Source organism: Diceros bicornis, chromosome 18 (assembly GCF_020826845.1).
Source record: "Diceros bicornis minor isolate mBicDic1 chromosome 18, mDicBic1.mat.cur, whole genome shotgun sequence".
NCBI classification, from domain to species: domain Eukaryota; kingdom Metazoa; phylum Chordata; class Mammalia; order Perissodactyla; family Rhinocerotidae; genus Diceros; species Diceros bicornis.
The window spans coordinates 45,399,212-45,416,230 of NC_080757.1; the positions used below are offsets into that span (position 1 = coordinate 45,399,212).

Genomic DNA, 17,019 nt, shown 5'->3' on the forward strand with positions numbered 1-17,019 from the left:
GAAAATTTCAAATCTTTCTTTTTGACCAGAAAACATGATTTGGTTGTCATCTTGCTTAATTTACCAGAGTTGCCAAACTCTTTCTTTACTTTTTTCTCCCCAGTATAACTTCTCCCAGAAGTTTAGTTTTGGGTTCATGTTCTGTGCCTGACTCCCACACAACTTGCTATAAATAACTTCTTTGTGCTTTCATTTCCAGGTAGGGGTTGATGGCCTGCATTTTTCATTTTGTGACATCCTTATCTACTTTTTCTTGTCTTTATTAAGGAGGAAAGGTTAGTGTCAGTGACCTAAGAAATGTTCTACAAATCACTGGGTTCAGACTCGAAGCAAATGAAATCCAGGACCTGCAGACCCACCTACCAGTTACTGGTGAGCATTTAAGACACCTTTGTCCTATAGACAATAACTAGTCTACTCTGAAAGCAGTGAGGAAACACATGTTGGGGAGGGAAAAACTGGGGGCAGAGACACAATTTACAGGCTGTTGCTGAGGCCGGCCTGCAGTGCAGTGGTTAAGTTCATGCATTCCACTTCAGCGGCCCAGGTTTCGCCAGTTCTGATCCTGGGTGTGGACCTACTCACCATTCATCAAGCCATGCTGAGGCGGCATCCCACACAGAAGAACTGGCAGGACTGACAACTAGGATATACAACTATGTACTGGGGGCTTTGGGGAGAAAAAAAAAAAAAGAAGAAGATTGGCAACAGATGTTAACTCAGGGCCAATCTTCCTCAAAAAAAAAAAAAAAGATAGAGGCTGTTGCTGAGGTCAAGATGATAGAATCTTATAAGGTCCAGATGATAAGGGTCTTATTTAGGGAACCACACTGGTGATATATGGGGAAGACTGATTTGATGTGGTAGGTAAAAGAGAGGGAGATCCTAAAAGTGTGAACCAGAGGTTTATAGCTTAAATGATTGCCACAAAACAGAAAAGGGGGGTGGGGTGGAAGAAGAAGAATGAAGAGAAAAATAATATTTAGAACGTAATTGAATTGAGGTAATTACAGGGCATTGAGATACAAGGTATCAGACAATGGAAAATGCATTCCCTAGTTATTAATCTTTGCGTAAGATGCCTTCAGACCATGACAACCACCAGCAGCGTTAAAACAGTGCCTCAGAGTGTCCCTATGAATACCAAAAAAATAGAAAGATAAAATAAAGGCATGTTTGAGAGGTAAGGAATGGAATCAAAGAGTAGGAAAAGATGATATAAAGATATATACGTAAGGATATAGACTGCTTTTTTTGGTTTTGTTTTTTGTGAGGAAGACCAGCCCTGAGCTAACATCTGATGCCAATCCTCCTCTTTTTGCTGAGGAAGACTGGCCCTGGGCTAACATCCGTGCCCATCTTCCTCTACTTTATATGGGATGTCACCACAGCATGGCTCGACAAGCAGTGCGTCGGTGCGTGCCCAGGATCCGCAACTGTGAACCCCAGGCTGCCACCGAAGCAGAGCACCCGCGCTTAACCACTGCACCACCAGGTGGCCTGAGACCGTTTTTTTTAAAAAGTCTGAGATGGTATCGGGGCTAAATTGAAAGGACCCAGACTGAAGAGAAGCAGAGGAGTAGTCTCTTCTTTCTTCACCAGAGCCCCCCAGCTGAGCTTGGTAGTTAACATTAGGATATAGATCACCAAGAATCTTGACTGGCATGAAGGGCTGGTTTCAAGTTTCCTTGTAATAGCATGGAGCCCGAAGGACCAGAAAGAGTATATTTTACTAGGGCAAGACTTCATCATTCAAGAATCAAGGTCCTGAATTTTAAATACATTTCCTTCTTTTATTAATTCATTCAAAAAATATTTGTTGAATACCAACAATATGCCAGCATTGTATTGGTATTGCTTTATTTACTTAGCAAATGTTTATACTATCTCTGTGCAATGTATTTACTAGAAACTGAGAATGTTTAGGATACGAGAGGAACAGAGACATGGTGTCTCACCTCAGAGGCACTTACAGTCTAGAGGGAAATGCAAAAATACAAGAGAACTGGCAAAGTTTGAGGATGAGGCTCTCCTGAGCTATATGATAAATGTATACTGAAGTTGGATTAGGCAACAAAAAGCAAACTAAATCTTGCCTATTATTGTATGTACCATCTAACCCAAACTTTAGAGGTTCTCAAACTTTTTGGTCTCAGAACTTCTTTATACTCTTAAAATTTATTGAGGATGGTAAAGAGCTTTTCTGTTTTTGTAGGTTATATCTATCTATTAAAATTAGTTGTATTAGAAATACAAACACATTTTGATATTTGTTAGTTCATTTTAAAATAATAAAAAATCTATTACATGTTAAAAAACATATTTTTTGAAAAATAACTATATTTTTCCATAATAAAACAAAAAATTTGGTGAGAAGAGGGGCATTATTTTACATAATTTATAAATTTCTTTAATGTCTGGCTGGTTTCTCATATCTGCTTCTGCATTAAATCTATTGGGATATGTTGTTTTGGTTAAAGTATATAAAGACAATCTCGCCTCACACAGATGTGTATAATTGGCAAAGGAAGAAGTATTTTAACAGCCTTTTCAGATAATTGTGGATATTCTTCTTTGATATTACCCCAAAATACAACAAGTGATAGCTTCTAAGAGTTTAGTTGCAATATAGGATCGGAAGCCATATCAATAAACTTTTTATACTTAGTTACATTAAAATCTATTGGTCTATCTTACACTTTCATCTTTTACCCATGCATGATTTTGTGACATCATGCTTTGGTCATTTGGAAAATATTGGTTCACTGAGTTATATAGATCTTCCAAATATTGGCCCGTTTCATTATTCAATATCAAAAATTCACATTTGTTAATATCACCACCAGTCTTATCAAAAGAGTGTTTAAGTATTGGGAAGCTATCAAGTCATGATGTGGATATAAAGTTTCCAAAATTCAAATTTTTGTTTGAAAATTTGAACTCTACCATTGAAACATTTACTGTCAGTTATTTTCTTAAAATGACAGACTCACCTTATTCATTTTCAAAATGTTTCCCAAATACCAAACCCTGAGTAACTATATTTTGTCTGTCAGTTATTTTCTCAAGTGAAAATGGTGTTCCATGAAAAAGCAGTTGCTTTGCAACTCAAACAATCACACAAGTTCTTTTCCTCAAGAAATCGTGTTTTAGTATGGAGCTGAAGTGTTTCATGCAAACTTCTCTTTTCACTATAGAGAATATTAAAAATTTGTGTTCCCAAGGGTTAAGATTTAATAAAATTAATAACTACTTCTGCTTTATCAAGGACATTCTTATGTGAAATTGACACTATTTTACTACAGTGTAGTATTGACATTATTTTACTACACTGTACAGCATGTACAGTGAAGAATACAATAACTGCTACTACAGTTTCTTGCCACTGCCTTGATTCATGCAGATGCCAGCAGTTTTACCCACCACCACTTTTGCACCATCAGTGCAAATGTCAACACAGTGAAAAAGGTAAAGGACATTGGGTGATTCCAGAAATCCTTGGACCACACTTTGAGAACTGGTGCTCTAACCTCTCTCAGCCTTCTACTCAATGCAAGAGATCTAGGTCTGAAAGGGGAACCGGCCTATAGGATGGAGCTGACTTCAAACAAACAAACAAAAAACTCCACTCACCATAATACTCTAAAAATTTTTAACAGCTAACAGCTTAAGAAATAAAAAAGAAGTATATTAATTGAATGGATATATACTTAAAGCTTAAATCTTCTTTCCTCTATTACATGTTCTTGTGGATTGAAAACATAATAAAAATTCTAGAATAAAGCATGAAAATTATTGGGATTCCATACACTTTATCTTTACTTAAGAATTTTATATAATTTTTCAAGTCTTGTTATCTTCATCTAGGTCTAAATTCTGAATTTTCTTACAGAAGATGAAAAGGTTGACTTGGATGTGTTGATGGATGCAGCAAATGCTTTTACAGGTGAGTGAAAATTTGTATAAGACATTATAAAATCGAGATCTTGATACTTTGTAGAGAATTACTTTTTTAAAGTGGTAGTTTACTCCCTCCAGCCATCATTAGTAAGTTCACTCTACTCCTTTACCTATTTATTGATAATTTTGTCTTATTGACAACAGTTCAGATTATTAGAGATTTAGGAAAAGTGTGGGCACTCTCAAAGAGAAATATTAACTTGTCCAATAGTTTGGCCAGTAACATATTCATTTCTCTAGTATTTAAAGAATCAAAATATAGGTGAACACAGTGAATTTCAATGTGAAGTTTTTGCATCAGGAAATATGATCACTATAAACAGTTATCATAATTCATAATCCCATAATTCAGGTCATGAAGTAGTAAAAGAGATATTACTTGCCTGTAGAATTATGTATATTCTCTGTACCATCATAAGACATTGGGCAGTTATACTGCATCTATGTTACTCTATGCTATATTGACCCATACACAGAGTAGAAGTGTTATCTTCTTATATGGATTAAAGAACCTTTTCAGGTACTGAATTTCACAACAACTCTACGTAAGTGAAGTCAGCTCATGTATTTAAACTTCATCTTGCAGTCAGAAATAATATTGTGCTGGATTATGTTTTTCATAATTTAGAATAATTAAATCTCTTAGTATTGTCACCTGAAACAATTCCCATCTATTCAAAGGAGAAAAGATTGAAGCCAGTGACTTAAAAAATGTGCTAGGAAACATGGGAATCAAGCTCACTGAAAAAGAACAGTTGATGCTGTCAAAAACTCTGCCAGTCTCTAGTGAGTATTTAACATACTATCATGGCGCTCAGGGAAATGTGGTACTGTGGGCTTCTGGGTGAGAATTGTCCAGTCCCCTGAGAAATTCTCTGAGAAAAATGCAGCTCAAACCTAAGAAACCCTATTCTTGTCACTTGTGTTTTAATTTGGAATTGAAAAACTTTTCTTTTCCATTCAGCCAATGGGCCCCTGTTAAATATTTTAACAGCTACACAGCTAAATTCTTCTGTAGCCCCACATGAGAGCATGTGCCCCACATCCTCAGCCCCTCCCCCGGAGCCCTCCTATCTCCCCACAATCTAGCAACTAAAAGGTAAACACCTGAGAGCAGGAGACCTCCAGGACTATGTGCTTATATTGTCAGTATCCATTTTGATTGGTCAGTGGCCCAACCAGTCAGTCCCTGAAAAGTTCCACCTCCTGGGCACCTGCATAGGCTAGTAAAGGCCATCCTGTGCTTTACCTGTGCCTCCTCCCAGGGACTCCCATGTAGACATCTTTTCCCCCCAGTTATCCTCCAGACAAGAGCCTGCCCATCACCAAGGGGGCTGATGCCCCCGGTGGCAGAAGTAGCACTCTGGACAGCAAATGCTCAATGCCCATCTGAATTGTCCCCACATACACCTAAGGCTGTGGCCACTCACTATGTCTAGCATTTCCCCAGATTGCTCTCAAGGGGCCAATTATGAGAACTGCATAATTATTAGGATAATGGCTCTAAGAGAGCAGGATAGAGATGCAGAAAGAAGCAGATGGACTATAATGGAGACTACTGCAGACACATGCCAGGTGCTGAGGGTTCTGTCAACACTGCAGACACTCCTGCCACAGGATGGAGGCCTCTGGGAACAGACAGCACCTGTGGGGGTGGGTTGGGCTGGCAGATGTCCCTTGTTTTCTGTTTCTGTTGAATTTCACCTCCATTTAAGAAAAGAGTTTGTTTCAAGAACAAAATTTTTTCTTATTTAAATATTGTTTTATATTACTGTTTGGGTTGATAATTATTTTTAATATCATCCCTTTATAGGATTTGCCATTAGGGTTAAATATACCTTATAGGAATATCTCATGGGCCTAGAGCATAGGCAAGGAAAAGAGAGAAAGGCAGAGGGGTCAAAGTGCAATTAAAGAAGAGAAGAACAAGAAGAAGCACGTATGTGTGTAGCTGGCATCAGCTACTGCTATATGTTCCAACTAGGGGACAGATCGACCACATTGAGAGCAGTCCTTATCTTTTGTTATTATCTGAGGGTAGAATAGAATAAATTTCTGGGTCAGTCATATAAAATGCCTTATAAAATTATAGAATTCTGGGGCCAGCTCAGTGGCTTAAGTGCCCGCGCTCCGCTTCGATGGCCGGGGGTTCGCAGGCCCGGATCCCGGGCGCGTACCGACATACCACCTGTCAAAGCCATGCTGTGGCAGCGTCCCATATAAAGTGGAGGAAGATGGGCACAGATGTTAGCTCAGGGCCAATCTTCCTCAGCAAAAAAAAGAGGACGATTGGCATCGGATGTTAGCTCAGGGCTGATCTTCCTCACACACAAAAAAAAATTATAGAGTTCTTTATCCTTTTTCTTTTGACTTGAATTTTACCATATCTTACAGGAGATGGAAAGGTGTATAAGAAAAGATTACTAAATAGTGTGAAGACTTTCAAAGGTAAGAATCATGAGAACAGCAGCTAAAATTTATTGTGCTTTGTATTTGCTTTTTAAAATTTCTGATTAGAATCTTGCTATTCCACTGGTTTACTGACACTGAATTTATGCTTCATAACCTACCATTCTTCTTTGGGTACAACTACATTTGAGGAAGTCATTGTTAGTAATATGTAGCAAGTTTGAAATTCTGAGTTCATTTAGGTTGGTTATCTTTATCACAATTCATCAAATTTCACTTCGGCAGCCCGGGGTTTGCAGGTTCGGATCCCAGGCGCACACCAACGCACCGCTTGTTAAGCCATGCTGTGGTGGCATCCCATATAAAATAGAGGAAGATGGGCACAGATGTTAGCCCAGGGCCAGTCTTCCTCAGCAAAAAGAAGAGGATTGGCATCCAATGTTAGCTCAGGGCTAATCTTCCTTAAAAAAAAAAAAAAAAAAAGTTATAGCACAGTGTTGAGGGAGTATTTTCTCTTCTCAACTCCGACACTGACTATCTGAGTTCACTTAAATGGCCAACGTTTCACTCTTAACTTAGGGTGGATGCATACTCAAAGCAACTTACTTTGGACTTCTTGGACTTACTTCTACTTCTTGGACTTACTTCTATTTCTTGTTTACATCCTCTTCTTTCCCAAGGGAAAAAAGTCAGTGTCAATAACCTAGACACCCTCACAAAGAACATGGGAATTCAGCTTGAGAAAGAAGATTACGAGGATTTACTGAACCATCTGCCAGTTGATGGTAAATATTTCAGATACCATTGTACCTAAGGGGAATCAGGGCTTTTATCTGAGGGCTTCTGAAAATAAATCGGTTTTTTAATCTCTTTGAAATAGTTATGAAATATTTCAAACAAACATAAAAACAGAGAACAACATAAACACTTGTGTATCCACTGACTAGAGTTAACAAATGTTACCATTTTGCCATATTTGCTTCATACATCTTCCTTCCTTACCTTCCATGTATACCTGTATACCATTTTTTTTATAAGATAAAGTTTCATTAATGACACAATAAGACCAATTTAACTGGATAAAAATGTCAAAGAGGCAAAGATAGCATAATTCACTAGGAAGAAATTGCTAAGGGATGAGCCCAGCCCTCATTAGAGGGCTCTTAGATTCAAACACCGAGTCAATGGCTCTGATTAAAAAGCTGATGAAAAACAAGCTTCCTTCAGAGAGCCAGACAGCACGTCTTTCAGCAAAGCTAGCACACACCAACCCAAAATGAACAAATCGTTCTTCTCCCCTAATTTGGGGTTCCTATTCTCAGCTAGTGATTGGCAGGTGTTGCTAAGGTAGGCCACTGCTACCAGCAAATATCTTCTATGCTACCCTTACTTGTATCTGGCCTTCACATAGAAAACAGTTTGGGCCTAGCTTGTAGTTTACAACTTCACTGTCCCTATGTTTAGCAATGTTGGTAATTGTCCCTCATTTTGTCTGGCCCCTCTTCTATCATGTAAAAAATCACCATAAATCACTTTCTAATTGTGATATTTCCTCCACATTAGCTAGGGATCCTCAAAATGCTTCCTACTGGAAAAGGTAGGAATGAAGTATTTTTAGAACCCTTGATTAAAAAAAAAGACAATAATTTTTTCTAATCCAGTAGTGTGACTATTTCTGTACCACTGGAATTCTTTCATTTAACTAGCACAAACTATATGCAAAAAACTGAACTAGAGAGTAGACAATTTATACCTGGTAGTATAAAGAAATAAGGCATGATCTCTGCTCTCAAATAGCTTACAGTCAGCGGGGGGGGGGGGGGGGGGGGGTAGGAAGGGGAATGTAAGCAAAATTTAGAGAGTGGGAAGATGGCATACTGTTAAGGTTTAAGGGTCAGCTGCGTATGTAAATAAATGACTTCTAGCTTTCTAATTCAATCTTGTCTATTGAAATATGTTCCCCTTACTGGGTCTGAAGGAAGGGAGAGGACTGCTAGAAAGAACTACTGTTGAACTTGCTTCATCTCTATCTTAAGAGTCAATGATACTTTATAGAAAGTGGTTTTAATTAAATGGATGTTCACTTTAACATTTTGATCTTTTTCTTCCCTCTATTTCTTGCTTATTTTGAGTTAAAAGAGTTACTAAAGAAAATCATGAAAAACAGCTGAATTCTAACCCTTTATATTACTACTTAAATTTTTCATATCATTTTTCTAAGTCTAAGGTTTGGTCTCTGTGCCTGAATTGTCTTTTCTTACAGAGAATGAAATGGTTGATTTGAATGTGGTGATGGATGATGCAAAAGCTTTTACAGGTGAGTAAGAAGTTGTGGTGGAAGGGAATTCATTATTAACTAAGACCTATAATTCATTATAACTAAGCTTTATAGAAAAAAATAAGATGTTTTTATTTTATTTATTTTTTTTTAAAGATTTTATTTATTTATTTTTCCCCCCAAAGCCCCAGTAGATAGTTGTGTGTCATAGCTGCACATCCTTCTAGTTGCTGTATGTGAGACGCGGCCTCAGCATGGCCGGAGAAGCAGCGCGTCGGTGCGAGCCCGGGATCCGAACCCGGGTCGCCAGCAGTGGAGCGCGCTCACTTAACCACTAAGCCACGGGGCCGGCCCAAGATGTTTTTAAATAGTAGTTTTCTGTTCAGGCTATTACTGACATGCTAAGTTGACTCCCTACAAAGGTAATGGTTAAATGTTTTTTTTATAATGTTACTATTTGATTTCATATTTTTCCTATATAGACCTATATTATGTGGAGTTTTGACCAATAATGTTTTCTACTTCACCATTGTTTAAACAACCAAAATACAGGTCAACACTTTTCAATCTCAAGGTGAAGCTTTTGTAGGATAGCCAGGATATATGGTTATTGTGTCAAAAGACCCCATAATTCAGGAACTATAATGGCATTTGACTTGTATTGGAATTGTATAAGCTTTCCTTTGCTTGAATTCAAAGTATAAATTCTATTTCTGACTTAATCCACGCACCCACATGTCCTTTGAATCTACATAGTTTCACAAGTTTCGTTGTCAATTTGCTCTTCTAATTAAGGATGATGCCACGTAGGTAATCTTTTTCATAATTTGCAATCATTAGTCCATTTCTAAAATTCTTACATGTTAACAATTCTCATCTTTCCAAAGGAGAGAAGGTTGATGTCAGTAATCTGGACAATGTGCTGAGGAAAATGGGGCTAGTACTCACTGATGAGGAGAATAAGGAGCTGCTGAAAATTCTGCCAATTCACAGTGAGTATTTAGTACATCCTTTGAAGTTCGGATTTTTGGGCTTGTGTGTGAAAACTGCTGAAATTAGATATGTGTACTTCCAATAAAACCCATTTAGAAAACACAATTCTCACATAAGAAGAAATCCTGTTCTTGTCGCTTACATTTTAGTGCTGAAAATTGGCAACATCTTTCATTAGTCTCCCACCATCAAGGCTAAATTATCCTGTCACCCTGGGAGCACTGCCTAATCTAAACATGACCAAGGAGAAGAGGGAAACCAGGAGAGTACGAGAAGGAAGGAAAAGTGGAGAAACAGAGAAATAGAGGCTGTTCTTAATTTAACCAATAGGTAGATTTATATCATTGAAAGCTTTCTTCATCTTTGGTTTCATTCTTACTTGAGAGTAAAATAGAATAAACTTCTAAACAAATCTGAAGGAGTTTTTTCCCCTGAAATTATGGATGTCGTGTTGTCTTTGTGTTGTCTTTGTGCTGTCTTTGTTAATCTTCTCATCTTTTAACCCATATTCTTAATTGTGTCTTATTATATTACAGCCGATGGAAAAGTATACAAGAATAGATTGCTAAAAGGTGTGAAGGCCCTCAAAGGTGAGTGAGAAGCATGGTGAAAGAGCAAGAAAAAATAAAATGTTTATGATTAGCATTTTCTTTTAAATGTTCCAACTTTGCTTCCCGACAATTTATTGAGCCATTGTTATAACTCATAACTTACCATTCTTCTTTGGGTGCATTGGCCTTTTGGGATATAAGTTAAAGTATCATATTACTGTAGGAAGTTTCTAACATTGTTTTCTAGCTAGAACTGTGTAGATTGATGGTTGTTTCAACCACGAGTCATTAGACTTGCCTATTCTTCTCTACTGACCTCTAATGGAAAACTGAAGCACAGTCCCCTGGATAGGTATTGACGAAAATATCCTATTTCCACTTTTCATACTAATTCTGTGTAAACAATTATACTTTTAATTTTTAATTAGAAAAATATTTTTTTAAACACAAAATACTATAAGAAAATTATCCAATTCTACCACTTAAAAAACTGATAAAGGGGGCCGGCCCGGTGGCGCAAGCGGTTAAGTGCGCGCGCTCCGCTGCGGCGGCCCGGGGTTCGCTGGTTCGGATCCCGGGCGCGCACCGACGCACTGCTTGGTAAGCCATGCTGTGGCGGCGTCCCATATAAAGTGGAGGAAGATAGGCACAGATGTTAGCCCAGGGCCGTCTTCCTCAGCAAAAAAAGAGGAGGACTGGCGGATGTTAGCTCAGGGCTAATCTCCTCACAAAAAAAAAAAAAAAAAAAAAACTGATAAAGAAGTGAAAGTCAAGTCACGGGGATATAATGTACAGCATGGTGACTATAGCTAATAATACCATATTGTATATTTGAAAGTTGCTAAGAGAGTAGATCTTAAAAGTTCTCAACATAAGAAAAACAAATTGTAACTATGTGTGGTGATGGATGTTAACTACACTTATTGTGGTGATCATTTTGCAATATATATAAATATTGAATCATTATGTTATATACCTGAAACTAATATAATGTTATATGTAAATTATACCTCAAAAAAAAAAGTGAAAGACCCCCCCTGCCACCTCCCACCAATCTAATCCCTCCCCATAAAGGTAAATACTGTTTGCTGTTTACCTTTGTCTCAGTGGTTATCTTTCTCAATTTTTTCCTACTTTCAACAGACGTATCTAATTCTAGGGAAATATATATGTTAATACTTTCTTTATGTCCTTGTGCTTTACCCTCCAATTGGCAGGGTTGCATGACCATGATTAGCATTTTTCACTCTTAAGCATCAATATTTATGTTCTTATTCCATGCCCTTCTTTCCTAAGGACCAAAGGTCAAAATCAAAAAAGTGGAAACCCTTATGGAAAACATGGGAATTAGACTCAAGGATGAGGAACTTGAGGAACTAATGACCCAACTGTCAATTGATGGTGAGTGTTACAGACATCATTATGACCTTCAGAGAAACATTGAGCTCTTCTATTAGAACTGCTGAAAATAGCCTATTTAGTATCATAATGAAGTAAATGTAAACAGAAAGACTTAATCCTTACTCATGAAGAAATAACTATCTCCAAAAATGCTTTTTAAAAATTATGTTAGGGATGCCTTGCAGGACTCGGCCATGCCTGGGAATGCACACACTTCAGGAGCTGAAAGAAAAATGAATTCTTTTATTTCATTCATAAGGGAACATGTTCATAAGGGAACATTTAAGAGAGAAATTAAGAAAGTCAAAAGTCAAATGATGAACTAGGAGAGAATGATTGCAAGACAAAGAGTTAATACCCCTAAGGTAGAAAAAGCCATTGTACATTGATAAAAAACATACTGAGAGTAGAAAAATAGGCAAATATACAAACATAATTCATAAAAGAGGAAACGTAAAAGCCCAATAATATATGAAAAGATATTTAACCTTACCAATAATCATAAAAATACAAAATAAAACAAGATACAGAACTATTTTCATTCATCAGACAGGCAAAAATTAACAAGATTGATGATATTTAGTTCTGGTGAGAGTGTGGGAAAGGGACTCATTTATATATTTCGGGTGAGAGTTGCTATATATCCTCTTGGAAAAGTCACTTGGCAGTATCTACGGGGGAAAAACATCTTTTCTTTTCCCCAGGCTACATCCCTCATCCGTAGTATATAATATTTCTTTGTGCTAAGTATATAATATTTCTTTGTGCTAAGGCCTGGTCCCTGTTCTTCCACTAACTTGCTGACAAATAATTTAACCCTACTGAATCTTAGTGTCTTCATATGTTAAATGGAGAGTTGAACTAAATAATTCTCTATGGTCACTTCTTGCTCTGAAATTAATATATATGATACATGTAAAGTACTTAGCGCAGTGTCTTGAATACTCAGTAAACGTTAGTCATGATGATTGTGGTAGTGGTAAAGATGATAGGGAAGATGGAGAAGATGTTGAAGAAGAACAAAAGGAAGAAGAAAGGGAAATTTTATGATCTATGAATCAATTTTGCCTGCTATAAAAATATAAGTCCTAATAGAATAAATATTTGTTTACTAATTATGACTTTTATATAAATAAATAAGGTAAGTTGCAAGTTAGAGCATTTTACAAGAAATAGCACTGGGCTCACTGTCTTCCTCCTCCACTGCTCCTGTCCTTATTCTTGGCAGCTTCAAAATCTTCCATACAGATCATAGGCTTTTGACTTGACTGTGCCATAGACCCCTTTGACAGTCTGATAAATGGACTACTTCTGAGGATAATATTTTTAAATGCTTAAAATAAAATATATAAGATTACAAAGAAACTATATTAAAATACAACTTATCAAAACATTAAAGACATAAATTATTCATACTTATTAACACATTTAACAAGTTCTAGTAGCAAGTCTAATAATTGTTGTAATTTTAAAGTAGTAATGAGCATAAGCAACTTTTTAATATATTTGCAATAACTATCATGTGATATGAAAATGTCAGTGATTTACATTAGTAAAAAAGTCACAGGTTCTGCTACTACTACTATGGTTTGTTGCCTACCTTAATAATTGAAGAAAATGCTAAATTTAAGTTAGTGGTTAGTGAAAATAAAGATATATTTTTTTCCTGTTCAAGCTCCAGGACTCCCTGAATTCTATCAATACAGAGTCCGTGGACCCCAGGTTAAAAACTCCTGGTATAGATCGCCCACCCAACACCCCGACCTCTTGTTCCTTGGCCTCTTTAACATCAATCATCTTTTCCTCTCCTCCCCTGAACTATCACTTACATGGTGATGACCTAGACCTTGTCCTCACCTAATATATCACCCCAAAAATGTCTGTTTCATTTCCCCACTCTCTGACTTTTATCCTTCCAGTTCATTTACTATGCAGACATTTCTGTCATAACACAAGGTAGGAACGCCTTAAAAACCTCCCATTCTGTAACAGTGCCCACTAAAGTAACTGAGCTCATGGGGAAAATTGGGGAAGCTCACTCAAAATCTATGCCACTTTGTAGCCAGAGCACTAACAAAAGCAGCTATTGATACTGTATGAGGAAGCTTGGACAGCCCAGGTAAATAGCTCAGAGTGGCTGGAAGCTATTAAAAAATGCACACACACCCCCACCAATAAAACAGTTGAAAAGCTGATTTGCAGCTCTGAAATAATGTAGATGGTAGTAGAATTCCGAGCCAGTGAACCAGACTCCTCCTCTTGCATCTCAGGCACTTATTTTTTAATTTTATTAAAATAGAGCTGAAAGAGCCCTTGCTGTAGCCAGCCCAAGATTTTTTCTTTTCCTGTTGAAGTTTATAATTCTATTTCTCTTATTTAGGAAAAATTATATATGAACCACCACACCTTCCACGTTACTGTGACACTATTTTATTTACCAATTGAACATGATAACATTGTTGCCACTGAACATGTGCTGTAGCAGACCAGAGGTGTAGAACTCCAACTCCGGCTACTCTCCAGCCACTGGAGACCTTCATGCCTTTAACTCTACCATTCGTTCATTATTCAACTCCTCCCCCCATGTCTTCATTTTCTTCCTTAAATTAGATTCAGTGCTTCAACGTCATAGAACCTTACAAACTCTCAGAACTCCTATCAGACTTTCTTGGCAAAACCCCAGTCATCTCCTTACTCCATGCTTTCCCCTGAACAGCTTAACATTGCTGAAGAAAATCACAAAACTATGCTAGTAGAACTCACTTCCACATAATGGCCATGAATTTCAAGTCAGCCTTTAACACTGTCAAAGAAGTCCCTACTAAATTTTCCAAGTAAATTCACTTTCTCACTCTCAGAGACAATTTCACACCTCCTCTCTTCAAATTTCCAACACCTCCTCACCTCAACTCTCACCTGATATCTTCACTTCAGACTTCATAGAGAAAATAGACGCAGTTATACAGAGGGACCTCATTTTCCTACCTCCTTTTCCATGATCCTACCTCTATCTATGCCAATATACCCTGCCTCTCCTCTTGTAACGGAAGAATCTCTGCTCCCATTGTGGGCCAGCCCTTCCACTGTGTTCTGGCTCTCATTTCCACTTGCCTTCTCAAAGACTTAACTCCTGCAATTTTTTCCCTTTCTCTCCTGCATCATCAATTTCTTCCTCTCAACTGTATCTCTTTCTATATTACACTGACATGTAGGTAGATGCTTGTCTATTCCCCTTGTCCCCTACCAGCTACCACTCCATCTCTTAGTTCCTCTTCAGAGAAGAACCTCTCAAAAAGTTGTCATTACTCATTGTCTCCACTTCCTCACCTCCCGTTCACTCTTGAGCGCTCCCTTTCAGACCTTTCTCTTGCCAAGGTTCATGGTCAATTATCTGTTCTTATTTTACTTGCTATCTCAGCAGCATTTAAATAGTGACTACCCCCTCTTAATTGAAATATTTTTTCCTCCAGACTTTGAAGCCCCATACCCAGCTGATTTTTTTCTTTCCTCACTAACACCTTCTTCTCAGTTTCCTTTTCGAACTCTTCCTCCCCTGCAAGATCTCTAAATAATGAAGCACCCCAGGGCTAGACTCTTGGCTGTGTTTTTTATCTACACCCTCTTCCTAAGAGATTGCATCCAGTCTCACTGGATCAAATACTTTCTTTAAGCTCATAAAAGGAAATTTATATCTCCAGCTCAACCTCCTTAAGTCAGGAATGGTATATCAAACTAGCTATTTGATATCTCCACTTGGATGTCGAAAAGGCATCACAAATTTAATGGAATTATTGATTAATTCCTCATAAAGTTTCAAGCCCTCCCCATCTGAGTAATGGCATCCCATCCACCCTGTTGATTAGGGGGAGGGTAGAGGGGGAAGAAACTAGATTTCTTCCTTGATTTCTCCTTCCCCTCATATCCCACATTCAAATCTAGGCTCTACCTGAAAAATATGTCCTGAATCCATCCACTTATCACCATCTCCAGTGCTGCAACCATAGCCCAAGCCACCATCATCTCTTTTCTGAGCTGCTGAAACAGTCTCATCTCTAGTCCCTCTTCCTCCAGTTTCCCCCCACTGCATAGATCAGCCAGAGTGATCTTTTTTTTTTTTCTTTTATTTTTTTGTGAGGAAGATTAGCCCTGAGCTAACATCTGTTGCCAATCCTCCTCTTTTTGCTGAGGAAGATTGGCCCTGGGCTAATATCCGTGACCATCTTCCTCTACTTTATATGTGGGGTGCCACCACAGCATGGCTTGATAAGTGGTGTGTAGATCTGCGCCCGGGATCTGAACCTGTGAACCCCAAGCTACCAAAGCAGAGCACACAAATTTAACCACTACGCCACCAGGCTGGCCCCTGATCTTTTTTCCTTAATAATTTTTTTTTTTTTTTTGCTGAGTTAAGATTCACCCTGAGCTAACATCTGCTGCCAATCTTCCTCTTTTTGTATGTGAGCCATTGCCACAGCATGGCCACTGACAGATAAGTGGTGTAGGTCCATGCCCAGGAACTGAACCCAGGCCGCCAAAGCAAAGCACACTGAACTTAACCACTAGGCCACCAGGGCTGGCCCCAGAGTGATCTTTTGAAAGCTAAAATCAGGTCAAATTACTCCCCTTCTTCAAGGCCTCCAGTGACAATCCATTGCAACCAGAATAAAATCTAAACTTTATCATCATGACCTACAAGGCCCTGCATGATTTGGCCCCTGTCATGCTGGTCTTCTCTCTGTTTCTTGATCATGTGAAATTCATTCCCATCTTAGGGCTATCTCACATACCAGTTTTCTACTTGGAATGTTCTTCCCTCAATTCTTATGTGGCTATCCTCTTATTGTTCAGGCATCAACTCAAATAGACTCTCCTCAGAGAGGCCTTCCCTAACCTCCCTGTCTAAAGCAATCACACCTACTATTACTCTCTATTATATTGCCTTATTTTATTTTTGATAGCATCTTAACAGTACCTCAAATAATCCTTTTTGTTTATTGTTTACATATTTACTATCTCTTTCCCTCTACTGGATTGTATACTCCTTGATAGCAAGAACTCTGCCAGCTTGTTTACTTTTGTATCCCCAAAGCCTAGCAAAGTGCCTGGCACATAGAAAGTATCCCATAAATATTTGTTGATTAACTGACTAAATAAAAATACTTAGGGTCAGGTTCATTTGTCCTATCTCCCTACACTTACCTGTAACCAATCACTTCTTAATTTAATCTTACTCTGGTGGTCTCTAAAGCAAGGGCTTCTAAAGGAAGATAGAAGAATGATTCATTATAGATTAAAAGCTTTCTTTGTTTCTAAGATAGCACTATTATCTCTAAGGATAAGTACATAAAATTCTAAGGAAAATTACAAAAAAGATTACTGAATTCTTGTGGTCATCATAATTTCAGAACTTCATGCATTGTAAGTTTT

At 37.9% G+C, this 17,019-nt stretch overlaps 1 protein-coding gene across 3 annotated transcripts in view; it reads left to right on the forward strand.

The window, feature by feature from the left end:
- EFCAB3 (EF-hand calcium binding domain 3) overlaps positions 1 to 17,019 on the forward strand; it is a 227,205-nt gene that overhangs the window by 157,587 nt on the left and 52,599 nt on the right. For all 3 annotated transcript variants that reach the window (XM_058561288.1, XM_058561287.1, XM_058561290.1), the window contains 9 exons: positions 268 to 372; positions 3,893 to 3,946; positions 4,642 to 4,746; positions 6,355 to 6,408; positions 7,050 to 7,154; positions 8,633 to 8,686; positions 9,535 to 9,639; positions 10,177 to 10,230; positions 11,488 to 11,592. In XM_058561288.1, the coding sequence (XP_058417271.1) occupies positions 268 to 372; positions 3,893 to 3,946; positions 4,642 to 4,746; positions 6,355 to 6,408; positions 7,050 to 7,154; positions 8,633 to 8,686; positions 9,535 to 9,639; positions 10,177 to 10,230; positions 11,488 to 11,592 (741 nt within the window). The remainder of the gene's footprint in view (positions 1 to 267; positions 373 to 3,892; positions 3,947 to 4,641; positions 4,747 to 6,354; positions 6,409 to 7,049; positions 7,155 to 8,632; positions 8,687 to 9,534; positions 9,640 to 10,176; positions 10,231 to 11,487; positions 11,593 to 17,019) is intronic.